This window comes from Bolinopsis microptera, chromosome 13 (genome assembly GCF_026151205.1).
Source record: "Bolinopsis microptera isolate Bmic1 chromosome 13, MBARI_Bmic_1.0, whole genome shotgun sequence".
NCBI lineage: Eukaryota > Metazoa > Ctenophora > Tentaculata > Lobata > Bolinopsidae > Bolinopsis > Bolinopsis microptera.
Genome location: NC_087084.1, coordinates 7,885,599 through 7,903,016, shown reverse-complemented (window position 1 = coordinate 7,903,016; position 17,418 = coordinate 7,885,599). Strand labels below are relative to the sequence as shown.

Below are 17,418 nucleotides of genomic sequence, written 5' to 3'. Positions count from 1 at the left end.
GATACCGAGAATGAAATCGGTCGCTCGCTTTTTCCAATCAATAAGCTTTATTACAATTTGTAATAATATAAGCCGTGATCGAATGGAAAAAGCGAGCGACCGATTTCATTCTCGGTATCAATTTGCATTTGCGGACGGTTATTCAAATTAATATCATTTCCTTTTGTTTGGAAAAGAGAGACACTGGCAGCGGTACACTCTACCCATGATATGGGTTTTGGTCAAATTTTCCTATACATTAATTGCGTTTTATGCCACTCACACTGACCTCACTGATCGAAAATTAGTCAAAACCGTGAAATTTCGGTCAAGGAAACCGCGAAAAAGCCTCTATTTTTCATAGCCCCCGGAGAGATGAACTAAATTGCCATTTCTGCCTATTCTACTGCGAGAGTACGTTAGTAGAATAGGCAGATCTATCAAAGTATCACTTTAACAGCTAAGGCTAAACTGTTGTGTATTACTATTATACAGGGTGGCCCAAAAGTAACTACCCACACGCAAACCTTTAATAACTAACGTAGTTCGTCTCCAAATTGCACCAAAATTTCAGAGATTATAGGTATGGGTCAAAATTAGATTTCCTGAAAGTTTCGAAAGCCATGCCTAATTACAGTGGGCGTGGCGTGACACTCCCTCTTTTTCACTATTGTCTTCATAAAATGAGAACGCTTTAACTCTTTAAGCTAAGAACTCAAAATTTTTTGCACACATTTGGCTTAATTATTTAAAACCTTTCCCAAAGTTTAAAGTTCATTGTTCAACTCAATCTAATCAAGAGTAAGGCGTAATTATAGCGTGTATAACGAGGTTCATTAGGCGTTACCAAACATACTGAGGAGATGACGACCTGATCATGATTGATTGGATACCGATAATGACTTTGCTAGACAGGAAAACACCAAGTTTTAGGATAAATGGAATCAACTAATCAAAATTCCCACACAAAAAATATTCAATAATTTCAATTAAAATGTTCAAATTGTCGTCCCCCAGCTGCAATCACCTTGCGGCACCGCTTCTTTACACTCCGACAAGTGTTCATTGCAAACGCTGGGTCCATATTATGGATGATGTCGATCAGGTGGTGCTTTAGCTGCGTGATGTTTTCAATAGGATATCTCTTATAAAGTTGGTCCTTCACCCACCCCCACAGGAAGAAGTCACACGGTGTAAGGTCAGGACTTCTAGCCGGCCAGTGTGTTCCAAGATGTTGTCCGATGGTTCTGTGGGCGAACTTGTTAGCGAGGTATAGTTGTATACTGTGTTTATACATCGCTAATTGTTGTGGCTACTATCATATTCTACAACGGTCATGGCTTCTGGAATTTTAAAGAAGAACTCACAAAAATAAAACTTGAGTGGCTGATATTGTGATCGTGGACAAGGTTAAAAACTATAAAAATTGCTAAAATTGAATGAACGTTGTATTTAATGTAAGTAATAGGTAGTAAAATAAATCAAAGCCCCGAATTACCGCGCCCCGATTTACCGCCGATGTTTCCTTTCCCCAAACATATTGTTACAGCAGCATAAACCCTATTGTACTCTTCCTACTTTACCAGCCCTTTTATTGATGGTCCATGTTTGAAAAATTTGGTTTCTACTGCTAATTTAGTACTGCTCTGGAAGAACTATCCCTAACAACCATCAGAACCATCATAACCAAACGCTGTTACCCAGACACTTCCGTTTGGAAAGTGTCAAATATCATCTCTTTTTGATTAATGTCAGGGTACTTCACAAAGTCGAAATATAAACTGATAACTTCATTAATAAAGAGGTAATTTCAATGATTTCGAATTTTTACCTTTGAAATCATTTCCTTGTGTTTAGGTTAGCATATCTGTCGATAACTGACTGAATATGCCACTTTTTACTCATTCAAGTTGGCATTAAATTCAAATATAATGCCATTTAACTGTTATGCTCATGGGAAAGCAGAATCTAATCGAAATCACGAATGAGCAAAATTCTCACCTTTCAAACGTGCCAACTTTAAGCGGACGTTGCGTGCGCATCCAATTTTGAATCACTGTAAATTTTTGTATGTTGTTATTTTATATATAGTTTGATAAGCATACAAAGTTTCAGAAGATTTCAATAAAAAATTACATTACAACGGTACTCCAAAGTTGATAAAAATCGTGAAAAAAGCAATTTTCAGTGATTTTAGCAATTTTTTATCAATTTGGGCGTGTCCCCACCAGTGTCGTAACGAAGGGCCCCGTTGTGGAGGGAGAGGGGGGGGGGGGGCGCCAAATCGTCGTTTGAATGTGGGACAATTTCGAAAACTTAATTAAAGTACTAGCAAAACTGGGCGTTTTGCTCTAGTTTTTTAAAGATTTTACCGGCGTATCCTCTAAAATCACCTAATTTGTTCAATTTTAGGGATGGGCACCAAAATGGGAGGGGGCGCCAACAGGGGGTGCCACGTTTTGATTTTTAACTTTTAAACTAGCCTAATGCACACATAGATCCATAGGAAGCAGAACTGAGCTCCACAACCCAAGGGATGGCCCAACACCAGAGAATACTAAATCACAAAATGCCTGCTTTTATGAAATTATTCTTCAAAAAAGCACTGCCACTATAATAAGTATAACTTCAATAGCAAATACCTTTATGAAGGAGCAAACTAAGAAAACTTTCCAGTAGATTTGCAGAGCAGAATGCTTGATCAACTATGATTATGCAACTATCTAACTCATTTCTTCCTCAAATTTTGAATAAAATTATTCCGTAATGGTATAAAATTTATTTGAAAAGTTGTTACTTTGTCAAAAATCGAGTTTTAAAAACGGTTAATTTAATAACGTCATCAAGTGGTGATCATGACGTTAAATCATTTTTAATTCAATTTAAACTGAAGTCTAAACAATTATCTTCAAGACCTGTGGTCCGATATGACAGTATCTTTTATATTTTTGAATCTACGGATACTTACTTGAATATAGGCTACAATAGACTACCGAAGCGTCTATACACACATTGATAGATAAATATAATTCACGACAATCTGTTGTAAAACAGGGGTTCCAGAAAACCCACTTCCCGATACTCCTGAAACTTGAAACGTTTTTACAGTTGATTTGGTCTATACATCTAGACGCCCTGCAAAATTTCAGATCTCTAACTCAATTTTAGTCGGGTTTTTAAGGTTAATTGTAGCTGCAATACGCGAAAAAAAACTAATTATGTCCCTGAAATAAAGCCCCTGAAACCTCTAGAGGTATCAATATATTATAGTCATGAGTCTTTAATAATATTACCTTCCTGCATCTTTGGAGTTTATGCTTCAAGTTAATAACATGTTTCAAATATTTCAGTCCCCTTTTTGGGTTTAAGTTTTACATAATTGAATTTTTACCCCTGAAATTAATTTGATGCAATTCTTTGAATTAATTGAGTTTTTAAAAATCTTTAGTCATTATCTATTTTGGAAGAATCCACCAACACTTTGCAAATATTCGGTAAAGTCACTAAAGAACATACTTGTAAAAACTACCCAATTTAATAAATTTAATTCGATTTCATTATCACATCACAGCCTCGTGAAGTGCAATCACAGGCGTGTTGCTCTTTAAATAAATTTAGCTATTTTTAGAAGTTATAAGATAGCGAATGAAACATGTGAAGTCCTTCTTTTAGTTATTTTCTTTTCCGAAAAAAGCGGTGTCGGCTGGACTTCGATAGCATTGTCATATTAATGACCATAGCTTAGCTAGTTCATCAAAATCTTTCGCAACACTTACATCATCTGCAACTCATATTCTAATCAGTTAAATGATTCAATTGATTTAGCTAAACAACTGCAGTTGTGAATAGTATTTAAGTTTTAGGATACGTTTCTCCAGTTAACAATTAATGATGGTTTTAATTTTTAAAGCTCTAATTTAACAATTCATGGGGTAGTTATTAATAATTATTTGATTTTATTTATTTTTATGCATCGTTTTATTCAATTCGTTAACTAACTTACAATTCTAAAGATTCTTTTTGTTTGTCTGTCTGTACGACCGCCCACGTGCAAATTATACGAAAAATAAGAATTTGCAAAGTAACCATGTTAACGGTGTTGAATGCGCACGTGCAAAGATTTGTGAGCGACATTTTTATCGATTTTGTTGTCATCAGTCATATTAATATTATGTTGTGTTTAGTGCGAGCAACATTTCAATCGGATGTATCATCGGTTGTGGTGGATATTTTTTGCGATAAAAACTTACTATTAAAGAATACTATTAGCCTCCTCCCTGTGACCACGGGCTTTCTAGTCATAATTATAATTCGAAAGATTATTTTTGTCTGTACGACCACGTGCAAAATGATGAAAAATCAAAAGGTTGCATAGTAACCATGGTAAAACTAACAGCGTTGAACGTGCACGGGCAAAGATTTGTGAGCGACATTTTGATCGGTTTTGTGGTAATTACGTTGCGTTCAGTGCGAGCTACATTTTAATCAGCTGTATCTTCGGTTATGACGGACATCGATGTTAAATACGCCTAAAAACCGGTCGAAAATACGCCGTTTGTCAAAATTCTAAAAAAAACGTAAAATATAACATTTTGCAGTTTCATTAAAAAAAATTGTATGTTAAATTGTAAATACTTAAAATAGCTATTTATAAAATAATGTTTAAAAAATTAGCTGCCACGCGCCGCACATCTGAGTCTCTGACATCATAATTTGCCTAATCAGTAATCGGCATCATATTCTGCTTGAATACGAATTCCTACCAAAATGGCCCAGTGGCTAAAATATAAAAAGTTACCAGGAATCTGATTAAGGCGGAAAAATTGGCTATGAAGTTTTTGGCAGAGTGACTATTTCATAATCATTTTGTTTCACCTTCAAGTTCAATTCCAAACCATACTGTATCGTGCTTTGCTGATTGTATTATGTACATATTACTGAGGTATTATTAGTTATTCATAATTGCCAAAAAGTGAAAATAAAACTATCGTTGGCGGGCCCAGAACCCGGGTGTTTCAGATTAAAAGTGACGTCCTAATTGACTAAACCATGAAGTCATGTCATGATATGTAATATTTTGTAAAGATATGTAATATTTATATTTATAAACGCGCGTTTTAGCGCGTTTCTGCTAAATGCTCATTTTAATGAATCGAGTGTCGAAATGACAGATTTCTCTTTCTTTCTCTCTCTCTCTCTCTCTCTCTCTCTCTCTCTCTCTCTCTCTCTCTCTCTCTCTCTCTCTCTCTCTCTCTCTCTCTCTCTCTCTCTCTCTCTCTCTCTCTATATATATATATATATATATATAGAGAGAGAGAGAGAGAGAGAGAGAGAAAGAAAGAGAAATATATATATATATATAGATTAAGGGCTTGGTGGCTCAGTGGCGTGGTTCCGGGCCAGTAATCGTAAGGTTGCTGGATCGATTCCCGCCATCGGCAAAACCAACCCTGATGATTTGAGCCATACTGATGAGTCCTAATAGGACGAAACATTGTGTCTACATTTGTATTTTTCCTAACACGTGGCAGCTATTAACCAATCAGCATCCAGCATTTGAGCATTGGCCAATAAAACCCAAAAATCACTGTCACTTGCCAAAACAGACTTGTCCACCACCAGAATCCAAATCTATTCTTAAGGCTATTCATGACGCCCTATTATAATTTTGGGTCTCGCTAACTAATCTTACCTCATCACAACACGATAAACTGTAAATAACTTTTCACGATTTCCACGTTGCTTGCAATCTTCGCTTTTAAAATCGATTAACCATTCTCACTTGAAATTATTTAGGATAGGTGTAGAAACTTATTTTCCTTTATTGTCATTGTCTCATGACGGTATAATCCCATAATAATAATATTTAACAGAAAAACCCAATTATTTGAACTATTTCCAGAGTAGTCTTATGATGAGGGGCGTGGTGCTGACTTGCATCGTGTTGCTGCTTCTTCCAGAGACATTGGTCACAGGTCAGCCACACTAATTAGTTTGTTAATTAGCTAATCAAATATCTAATTAGTTAATTTATTAGAATATCAATTAGTTAATTAATTAGTTCACTTTGCGATGTTGAGGAGCTAAATGAGCTTTTACAGGAAAATTTGATCGCTGCATGAAAATATTTGGTCGCGGTGACATTGTGATCGGCTAAAACATTTGACTGTGAATTATTATTGATCGGTAACCCACGTTTTAGTCGATAAAGTTTTCAATTAGTTAGTTAGTTGTTAACAGAAGGTGAGTAAAAGTTTGTTTTTAAAAAAAGTGATTGATTATATGTGAGTCGTATATACATAAATAAATCTACAAATGTATGAGACCGTAATTTCAATGTACCCACCAAACTTAACCATTTACTGGCTGGCCGTGTTATACTAGAGGTGGTTTAATTTAAATAGATGGCTTGAGCTAGTGCGCGACATTAAGTGATTTGCACGCGTGGCGCATTTCAATCTTCAAGCAGCCAGCACGTGACACAATTCAGCCAATCAGACGACAGAAATCCGCAAAGTTAGAGTTGCAAACTTTTGATCGTCCCAAAATGAGACTTTTCTGGAGATTTTGAGATAACTCGAAATCTACTTAATGTCCCTAACTTTCCTCCTGGAGAGGAAACTTTACTTTTACAAGACGAACAGTTTGCAAAAAACCGGACGTCTCTAGCTCTTTAACTTTCAAAGTTAGGCCCCAGCCAGTAAGGTTTTCTGGGTATCGTGAACACACTGGCCTGAATGTGATTGTGAGTTATGTATGATTTATATGCGATTTCAGGCGCCGAAGAAACGACGCCGTTTACTGAGTTTACTTTTGCGAGTACATGGGCATATACTGGAGAACCGACTGATAAAGCCGGTGAGTTTTTATTAATTAGTAAGTAATTATGATTAGTACCTGATTAGATATGTAACCATTTAGTTAATTGGTTAATCAGTTGATCAACTAATCAGTTAATCAGTTACTCGGTTAATCAGTTAAGTAGCTAATTAGTTAATTAGTAAATTATTTAACTGGTTAATTGGCTAATTAGCTAAGATGGCAAGTACGTACGGTACAGGGCTTTAAGTACGTACGGTACAGCTACTTTTAAAGGTACGTACCGTACAGGCCCTATAGGGTAGAGACTTTTTTGGGGAAAAAATGAAACTTTTTTCAAAGTTAGTGGAGTACTTGCAATGTTCCTTTAGTATTATCATAATTTTATTTGAGGTAGTAGTCGAAGAGGAACATGAATTATTAAGATAGTAAATTAACAGTGAGAGATAAAAATGAACAGTGACAGATAAAATCAGTATCACATTTTAATTTTTTATTGGAGTAAATAAACACTAGTTTTTCAGCAAGCTGAGGCTTCAGCCTCAGCCTTCTTTTATTCATATAATAAGATATTCATATAATAAGATATTTGTAGTCTCTAAAGTTTGTTTCACACATTAATGAGGATGCGCTAAAAATCGCGTAAACAACATCTGCCAACTTTTTCAACCAACATAATTCAAAGCGCCAAATCCAATGTCACATGGTCCAACCCTTCTTGCTTCTGGAACATTCTTGTACAACTGCTCTAAGTCTAAATCTAATGGTATAAATTGAAATGCAGCGATGAGCGAATTCAGCTTCCATGAAAGTTGTCGTGTGAACGTGGTTTTTGTGCATCTTTTTGCAATTGCAAGCATTGTACCTTTCAGCCCAAGTTTAAAAGTACGTACCGTACAGCTATTTTTAAAGGTACGTACCGTACGTACTTGCCATCTTAGCTAATTAGTTAATTAATTTATTGGCTAACTGGTTAATTAGTTAATTGGTTAAAATTTAACCCGATGAATAGGTATTTATATTTATAATGATAGTTTTAACTAATCATTATAACAATACTGATGGTTTTACGCGATACAATATTAGAGCAGTTAACCAGTTAACCAATTAATTATTAGAGCAATTGTGTTTCTTTCATACAGGCAGCTTGTGGCCTATAAGCAACAATGCAGTCAGTTAATTCAATAGCAGTATTTAAATCATAGTAGATATATTTGTAACAGGCTTTCATTAATCATTACGTGTATAACAGCAAGTTTCATTTATTTATAGATTTCTTCTCAGTTAAGAATAAAAAAGACGAAGGTAAGTTTTCATTTGGGTTGTTACTCTTGAATCTTGTGATGTACAAATTTTATACGAACTATGAATCTAACCTAATTAAACTGAAAATCTTTGGCATGTGCCAATTTGTGTCTATTCGTGACTTATATTGCGACTTAAATTGACTAATTGTTATTAATTGTGACTGATTTCTACTAATCGTAACTAATTGGACAGATGAAGGTCCTACCGAGGTGACAGAGTATACATTTACATACGAACCTGTTACTCAAAACAAAGGTCAGAACTTTAATAAATAAAGATTAATTAATAAATTAACTGTTTAACGTGTAAGGACTACAAAGAAAGAGTAGGAGTCCATCGCACCAATTTGAATGATGTGTACTTAATAAAAGACATTTTGAAGAGAAAATTGATTAGTAATAAAGATAAGTCATTTTCGATGCCAATATCATAATCCAAGAAGCAATATTTCTTTTATTGATTATTTTCTAGCGGACAAGAAAAAAGGAAAAAACAAGGGTGGCGACGGGGACGGTGAAGACAGTATGTGCACTTACAGACTTTATTGATATTAAGTAACTTACATGTTTTGAATTACTTATGGTCACCCTAGAGGCCTAGAGGTCACCATTTAAGTGTTCTGACACAGCTTATTTTGATAATATATTCGAGATAGCAGGTTTAACTCACAAACCTTACAGATTGCTTAAGACCCGTTGAATTGAGCGACCATTGGGTCTTAAGTGATCTCCTTAAACGACCATTAAGCGATACCTGTTTCCGGTTTCTTAAACCTGTCCAGCCCAAATGACCCCATAGAAAGTTTAGTGACCATCTAGCGCACCGTTTCCACGCCAAAAATATTTTGCTGAGGATTCCTATTTTTGCAATGGAGCATTTCCACTTTTCGGAAAAGCACAATTTGATTCATGGAGAGGCTATAAGTTAATCATTTCTTGTGATATCGAGCTGAAATTTTTCACGAAGTTTATTCATATCTAGTTTAAGATGTGTGCAAAATTTTGATATCGTATCTGAAACGGCTGCGTTTTTATACATTTCAAAAAGTGGTAATTTACTTTTCAGGCTTGTTTTGACCAAAAAGTCCGTCAAGGAACATCGGATTGTTTTCATGCTTGACATCAAAATTGTTTTCTGAATTCTGGCGCAGTTTTTGATACCCTCAAAAATGTGTTTATTTAACTGGAGAGTTGATCTTTTGCACCTCAAAGCCAAGCAACAAATTTAGGCATATTGTTCATTTTAATATTTACAGATTTTTTTAAAAATTTCGATAGGAATGTGCTAGAGACTTTGCAAAATAAATGCAACTAGCACATTTATATATGAGTTGTGAACAACAAAACACCCTAAATGTTTCCTTTTAAAGTTATGGGAGAAAATGTGATTTTTTGGCTTTGCAGATAAAAAATCATCATACACACATTAAAGTATACACACAATCCCTTCAGGCAAAAAGGAGAAGAAGAAGGACAAGACAGGAGGAGGTAATATTTTACTTCCATCACTTAGTTAAAGTACAATAATTAGCGTTTTGATTAAAGATGTATTCAGCTCATGCTTCATAGCTTTATAAACTGATTCATAGCTGTAAAAACAAAATTCCCTAAACTTTAAGTGATTATACTTATGTTAATATTATCAATGATATTAATATTACTATCACTATTGCCAGAGCTCAGAGTAAAAGTTAACTTGATTTTTAATCAACATTAACAAGGCATAACCTATTTCAGGAGGAAAGAAAGAAAAGAAGGAACTTACTCCGGAGGAAAAGGCAGGTAAGTTTAAGTGCAAAATTCAACAAATAAGTGCACACTTAAGACGGCAGCTGAAGACGATTTACGCATGTATTTTGAAAGCTAAAACAAACTTTTCGTATCACATTTATGTTTTAAATAAATCCCCCTCCAAGTGCACACTGTACAACTTACTCATAGTGCGCAATATAGAGCATAGTTAAGTACATTACAGCATACATATAGAGAACTCAATTTAGTACTAACCGGCTATAAGCCGGCTTATAGCCGGCTATAAAAATTTTAGCCGGCTATAAGCCGGCTTATAGCCGGTCGGTGATCTACCAATTTCCCGTACATTATATAGTGCTCAATTTAGTGCATTATATAGCGCACAAATTAATGCATAGTTAATAGTTTAGTGCAAACTAACGGAAAATAAAATTTGCGGAATTTTTAGTCATCATTTTTGGCAACAATACGTTAAACAACCAAACAATTCATGTCATGAATAAATGTTGTTTAACAATCTTGATTTGATGCCACTTCGTAGGCAATTCGGTAGTGTGGCAAAGCACGGTTAACGCACGGTTAAGGCACGGTTAAGGCACGGTTAAGGCACGGTTAAGGCACGGTTAATGCACAAGGGTTACATAAGGCACGGTTCTTAAGGCACGGTTAACGCACGGTTAAGGCAGGGTTAAGGCACAAACTGCCCAAAAGCAACCATTATGGTCGCTTGAGGCACGGTTAACACACGGTTTATTATTCATATTTGTACTATTATTTAACAATAATAATAACTAGAAATTTATAGCTCAAAAAGAACTCAAAATCCAAAGATTCAGTTAAAGCCATCTAAAGCGACTAATGAACATGTACATAAGAATTTTATGAAGTATTGATTTATATTCTAAAATTTTAAAGAGATCTCATTTCAATAGGATGTTATCTAATTCACTTTATCCTCACAAATAGCAAAAAAAGAAAAGGCAGCTGCGAGGAAGGCAAAGAAAGCAGCAGGTAGAACTTTAAAAATTAATATTATAGATAGTTTCCATGCCACTGAGGCGTTAAAACACCGATTCAAATATACATGTTTTATTACTACTTTTATAGTATCTTACGAAAATAAAGCGTGAGAAAAATGTGTGCCCAAATTATGATTTTGTATCTAGATTTTATGGAAAATTAATTAATTAATTAATTAATTAATTAATTAGTTGAACACAATTTAACTTATTGTCATTAATGTATTGCTAATTTAAAAATTAATTTGATAACCTTAATTTCCATAACAGAGGCTGCGGCTGGGAAAGCTAGAGGAAAAGGAAAGAAAAAAGGCAAAGGAAAAAGTTAGAAGTATATTCATTGAATTTATTGCCATCATATTTATTAAATAAGTCGGTGGTATATGCAAAAAACTTGACGTAAAACTATAAATGTAGTGTCTATATTAAGAGAACCTGTAAATATGTAGTGTCTATAACAAGAGAACCTTTAAATGTAGTGTCTATATTAAGAGAACCTATAAATTTGGATACTGGTGGAGAGATAAGAATACAATTACACGTGACAGGAATTAACAATCAGATTCCAGTATTGACCAATGAAAGCCCAGTATCACTGTCATGTGTCAAAAATATATTATATATGGTTCATCTCCCCTGCAGTATCCAAATCTATAAAATAATCAGACTATCTTATATGGTGCTTTAACCATAGCAACATTTCCTTATATGGCGATGTTACCCCAGGAAAACGTCCGTATATGGTAATTCAACAAAGATTCAATAAAACTACACGACTTAGTCAGTTTATTTGCAGAAGAGGAAGCTACAGAGGCGTCAGCAGGTGGAGGCGGAGGAAGAGGCCGAGGAAGAGGACGAAGAAGAGGGAAGGGTAAAGGAGGTGGAGGTGGAGGTGGAGGAGATGGTGAAGTTACTGAACCTTTTACCGGAGAAGGACGTAAGAATTTAAGTTCAATTTTACACATTTTGCTTTATGGAGCTTGGTAACGTTAGAAAATGTAAAAAATTCATGTGAAGAAACGATCGCGTAGCAATGTTTGAACAAAAGATCATTCATATTTCTGACCTCGTAGTTTTGCCTTCCATTTTCGTTGAAGCAAGCATAGACATCGTTTCTCATCTGAAAGAGCTGAAAAAGTGATTCCTGAGTAATTAAGAATTTATTTAAGTCGTTACTTAAACAGTTTATTACAAGTCGTTACTTAAAGAGTTTTGAAAGTGGTTATTTTCAGTTGTTACTGGGGAGTATATGACTTCTTCCGGGACCGTAGCTCCAATTATAGCAACACCAGGTACAAAGCAAATAGATATTTAAAAAATTAAAAATTAAAAAAATTAAGAAATTAATAAATTAAGAAATTAAGAAATTAAGAAATTAAAAAATTAAAAAATTAATAAATTAAGAAATTGAGAAATTGAGAAATTGAGAAATTGAGAAATTGAGAAATTGAGAAATAATAAATTAAGCAGTTAACTAATTAAGCAGGGATTTTTTATCTCCTACTTATTCATAAGGATTAATTTACAATATCGCGTAAGCCGGCATAAGTGGGGTTTGAAAATTTACGCTAATGTAATTTTTTATTCAATTATAGTATAAAGTGATAAATTCATTCAGCCCCATGCTCGGCTGGAGACTACATGACTGACAATGGATGTCAGCAATGTCGAGAGAACTCTTTTAGTGATGTTGGAGCCTTTTCTTGTACTAGTTGTCCTGAAGGCAAAGTTGCAGCTGCTGGATCTGCATCAGAAGATGACTGTGAATATGGTAAAATGGAGTTCATTGATAAAAACCAAATTCAATCACAGTGATAGCCTTTGCTATCATGAAACCATACTATGTAATTAAATACTTCATAGTATAGGATAGGACATCTTAGAATATTAACAAATGTTGTCAAGTATCGATCCTATGGCGAGTTCTGTAAATGTTGAAATATTGATATTTCAGCTCCATGCTCTGCTGGAGACTTCATGACTGACAGTGGATGTCAGCAATGTGGAGAGAACAGTTACAGTGGTGATGTAGCTTCTTCTTGTACGAGTTGTCCTGAAGACAAAGTTGCAGCTGCTGGATCTGCATCAGAAGATGACTGTGAATATGGTAAAATGGAGTTAATTGATAAGAGCCAAATTCAATCACAATTATAACCTTCACTATCATGAAACCATACTATGTAATTAAATACTTCATAGTATAGGATAGGACATCTTAGAATATTAAAAAATGTTGTCAATTATCGATCATATGGCGAGTTCTTTAAATATTGAAATATTGATATTTCAGCTCCATGCTCTGCTGGAGACTTCATGACTGACAGTGGATGTCAGCAATGTGGAGAGAACAGTTACAGTGGTGATGGAGCTTCTTCTTGTACTAGTTGTCCTGAAGGCAAAGTTGCAGCTGCTGGATCTGCATCAGAAGATGACTGTGAATATGGTAAAATGGAGTTAATTGATAAAAGCCAAATTCAATCACAATTATAACCTTCACTATCATGAAACCATACTATGTAATTAAATACTTCATAGTATAGGATAGGACATCTTAGAATATTAACAAATGTTGCCAAAAATAGTTCATATGGCGAGTTCTTTAAATATTGCAATATTGATATTTCAGCTCCATGCTCTGCTGGAGACTTCATGACTGACAGTGGATGTCAGCAATGTGGAGAGAACAGTTACAGTGGTGATGAAGCTTCTTCTTGTACTAGTTGTCCTGAAGACAAAGTTGCAGCTGCTGGATCTGCATCAGAAGATGACTGTGAATATGGTAAAATGGAGTTAATTGATAAAAGCCAAATTCAATCACAATTATAACCTTCGCTACCATGAAACCATACTATGTAATTAAATACTTCATAGTATAGGATATGACATCTTAGAATATTAACAAATGTTGTCAAGTATCGATCCTATGGCGAGTTTTTAAAATATTGAAATATTGATATTTCAGCTCCATGCTCTGCTGGAGACTACATGACTGACAGTGGATGTCAGCAATGTGGAGAGAACAGTTACAGTGGTGACGAAGCTTCTTCTTGTACGAGTTGTCCTGAAGGCAAAGTTGCAGCTGCTGGATCTGCATCAGAAGATGACTGTGAATATGGTAAAAGGGAGTTAATTGATAAAAGAGTAAAAGCCAAATTCAATCACAGTGATAACTTTCGCTATCATGAAACCATACTATGTAATTAGATACTTCATAGTATGGGATATGACATCTTAGAATGTTAACAAATGTTGTCAAGTACTGATCATATGGCGAGTTCTTTAAATATTGAAATATTGATATTTCAGCTCCATGCTCTGCTGGAGACTTCATGACTGACAGTGGATGTCAGCAATGTGGAGAGAACAGTTACAGTGGTGTTGAGCCTTCTTCTTGTACTAGTTGTCCTGAAGACAAAGTTGCAGCTGCTGGATCTGCATCAGAAGATGACTGTGAATATGGTAAAATGGAGTTAATTGAAAAAAGCCAAATTCAATCACAGTGATAACCTTTGCTATCATGAAACCATACTATGTAATTAAATACTTCATAGTATAGGATAGGACATTTTAGAATATTAACAAATGTTGTCAAGTATCGATCCTATGCAATGCGAGTTCTTTCAATATTGAAATATTGATATTTCAGCTCCATGCTCGGCTGGAGACTTCATGACTGACAGTGGATGTCAGCAATGTGGAGAGAACAGTTACAGTGGTGACGAAGTTTCTTCTTGTACCAGTTGTCCTGAAGGCAAAGTTGCAGCTGCTGGATCTGCATCAGAAGATGACTGTGAATATGGTAAAATGGAGTTAATTGATAAAAGCCAAATTCGATCACAATTATAACCTTCGCTATCATGAAACCATACTATGTAATTAAATACTTCATAGTATAGGATAGGACATGTTAGAATATTAACAAATGTTGTCAAGTATCGATCCTATGGTGAGTTCTTTAAATATTGAAATATTGATATTTCAGCCCCATGCTCTGCTGGAGACTTCATGACTGACAGTGGATGTCAGCAATGTGGAGAGAACAGTTACAGTGGTGATGGAGCTTCTTCTTGTACTAGTTGTCCTGAAGACAAAGTTGCAGCTGCTGGATCTGCATCAGAAGATGACTGTGAATATGGTAAAAGGGAGTTAATTGATAAAAGAGTAAAAGCCGAATTCAATCACAATTATTACCTTCGCTATCATGAAACCATACTATGTAATTAAATACTTCATAGTATAGGATAGGACATGTTAGAATATTAACAAATGTTGTCAAGTATCGATCATATGGCGAGTTCTTTAAATATTGAAATATTGATATTTCAGCCCCATGCTCTGCTGGAGACTTCATGACTGACAGTGGATGTCAGCAATGTGGAGAGAACAGTTACAGTGGTGACGAAGTTTCTTCTTGTACTAGTTGTCCTGAAGACAAAGTTGCAGCTGCTGGATCTGCATCAGAAGATGACTGTGAATATGGTAAAATGGAGTTAATTGATAAAAGCCAAATTCAATCACAATGATAACCTTTGCTATCATGAAACCATACTATGTAATTAGATACTTCACAGTATAGGATAGGACATCTTAGAATATTAACAAATGTTGTCAAGTATCGATCATATGGCGAGTTTTTTAAATATTGAAATATTGATATTTCAGCTCCATGCTCTGCTGGAGACTTCATGACTGACAGTGGATGTCAGCAATGTGGAGAGAACAGTTACAGTGGTGATGGAGCTTCTTCTTGTACCAGTTGTCCTGAAGACAAAGTTGCAGCTGCTGGATCTGCATCAGAAGATGACTGTGGACATGGTTAGTTACTCTTGCAGCGTAATAGTGAATTCAGTTTGCCATCAAATAGGATCATCTTTATGTTTATCAACTCGGACATGTGGCACTGATTATCTTGTTATCGTTGATTTGAAGAATGTTAAAGCTTGAGCAACTAAACATAGAATTATTATGAATGTATGTTATGCTTAAAGTTATAATAAATTTACACCTCCTGAAGTTCTTATTTTAATTAATTTAAATGTATTTATTTAATTTAGTTAGGTCTTGACTATTTATAGACTATTATGAACTATTATTTCAGTGCAATACCCGACCTGTGACTGCTGGACTCCTGAGTGTGGCTACTGCTCTAACATGGACTGTACAGTAAAGCAGGATCTAATCAACTCCCACAAAGGAGTCCAAGTGCGTTCTCACATTAGACGGAAGAAGTTCAACACCATCGTCCTGTTTGACGGAGACGGTCAACAGATCGGCAGACTACAATGGAGTCTGTCCGGGATCTACCTCACCGGATGTGGTGCCTGCCAGACACCTCCAGCTTTAAAGAAAGCTCGCAACAGAGGCGGACAGACTGCCTGGACATTGTCCCTCAAGGACGGCGTCTTACAGATCAAGATCAAAGGAAAGGTATTGTACGAGAAAGAACTTACAGGTGAATGTGGAGCCATGTATGCTGAGGCAAAGAGGTTTGCCTTTTCAAAAATGGGCTGTGACAGCACTTTCTCCCTTGTACCCGATGAAATGGAGGCGGGAAAAAGGATGACATCGGACTGTGGCGGAAGTTGTTAAATTATTGAAATGGACAGTTAGCGGATATTGTAGATAGATATTTGTAAAAGTTATGTTTTGAAAAGTTATGATTGTAAAAGAAATTATTTTGAAAAAAATCAAGATGAGTGAAAACTATTGCAATTTGTTTCGTTATTTATTTGCAATTAACACATAAAAAAGTAACCACAGTTGTCTATGATGTCTACAATATATTTTCCATCGTAAATTCTTCACTGCCCTTTCTTCAAACCTTTCAAAAAATTTCATTCTTTATTGTTACTAAGATGGTTTTCAGGTTTTGTACCCCAAATATGGTACTCAAATGTTTCACTTTTTCTCACACTCTCTCTCTATCTCTCTCTCTCTCTCTCTCAAACTATTTCTTCCCATTTACAGCTCCCCTAATTATAGCTCTGATATATAATTCAGTATTTTGGCAGTAGACTGGGTTTTGACTGGGCGAGTTCACGCTTTTCCACCGTTTATACTTTTGCAATTCAACTGCGACAGTGATGTCCCGAAGTTAATATGAGAGCCAAATTATTGAATGATAATCTGATCTGTTCTCACCAGTCACCACTGCAAAATTATAATTGTTATAATTTTACTAATCTAACATATTAGTCAATACGTTCCATATCATTGTAAACAACACTTAAAAGACGTGTTTTGTACTAATGTTATAAATACTAAAATATCAGCATGATTCAATAATTGTTCCAATTATTCTAAAATAACATAGCATTATAATCAATACTTTGATTCAGAAGTATAAATTTTCCGTTATGCAGACGATAAGTTTTTTTCTTTTTGTTTTCCTTTTTTCCCTCTTCTTTTAAAAGTATTTATTCTTTATTTTTGTTGGTTTTATTAAATAATAACGATACTAGTGTCTAGTAATATAGGAACTTCCGGTAGGAGTACCTACTAGCTAGTCACTAGGTCTACGCAATTTATAGGGCTCCATCCTA

The 17,418-nt window shown here is 35.1% G+C and overlaps 1 protein-coding gene across 1 annotated transcript; it reads left to right on the top strand.

Annotated features, from left to right (window-relative positions):
• The first annotated feature begins 5,799 nt into the window (after positions 1-5,799).
• On the top strand, positions 5,800-17,173 carry LOC134824750 (loricrin-like). The gene is made up of 22 exons (XM_063836725.1): positions 5,800-5,954; positions 6,757-6,837; positions 8,083-8,103; positions 8,299-8,361; positions 8,578-8,628; positions 9,558-9,593; positions 9,843-9,887; positions 10,824-10,868; positions 11,147-11,200; positions 11,673-11,813; positions 12,109-12,168; positions 12,495-12,647; positions 12,831-12,983; positions 13,167-13,319; positions 13,503-13,655; positions 13,839-13,991; positions 14,183-14,335; positions 14,523-14,675; positions 14,859-15,011; positions 15,203-15,355; positions 15,539-15,691; positions 15,975-17,173. Exons 1-22 carry the CDS (start codon positions 5,891-5,893, stop codon positions 16,463-16,465), a joined length of 2,682 nt encoding a protein of 893 aa, XP_063692795.1. The 5' UTR covers positions 5,800-5,890; the 3' UTR covers positions 16,466-17,173.
• The last annotated feature ends 245 nt before the right edge of the window (positions 17,174-17,418 follow it).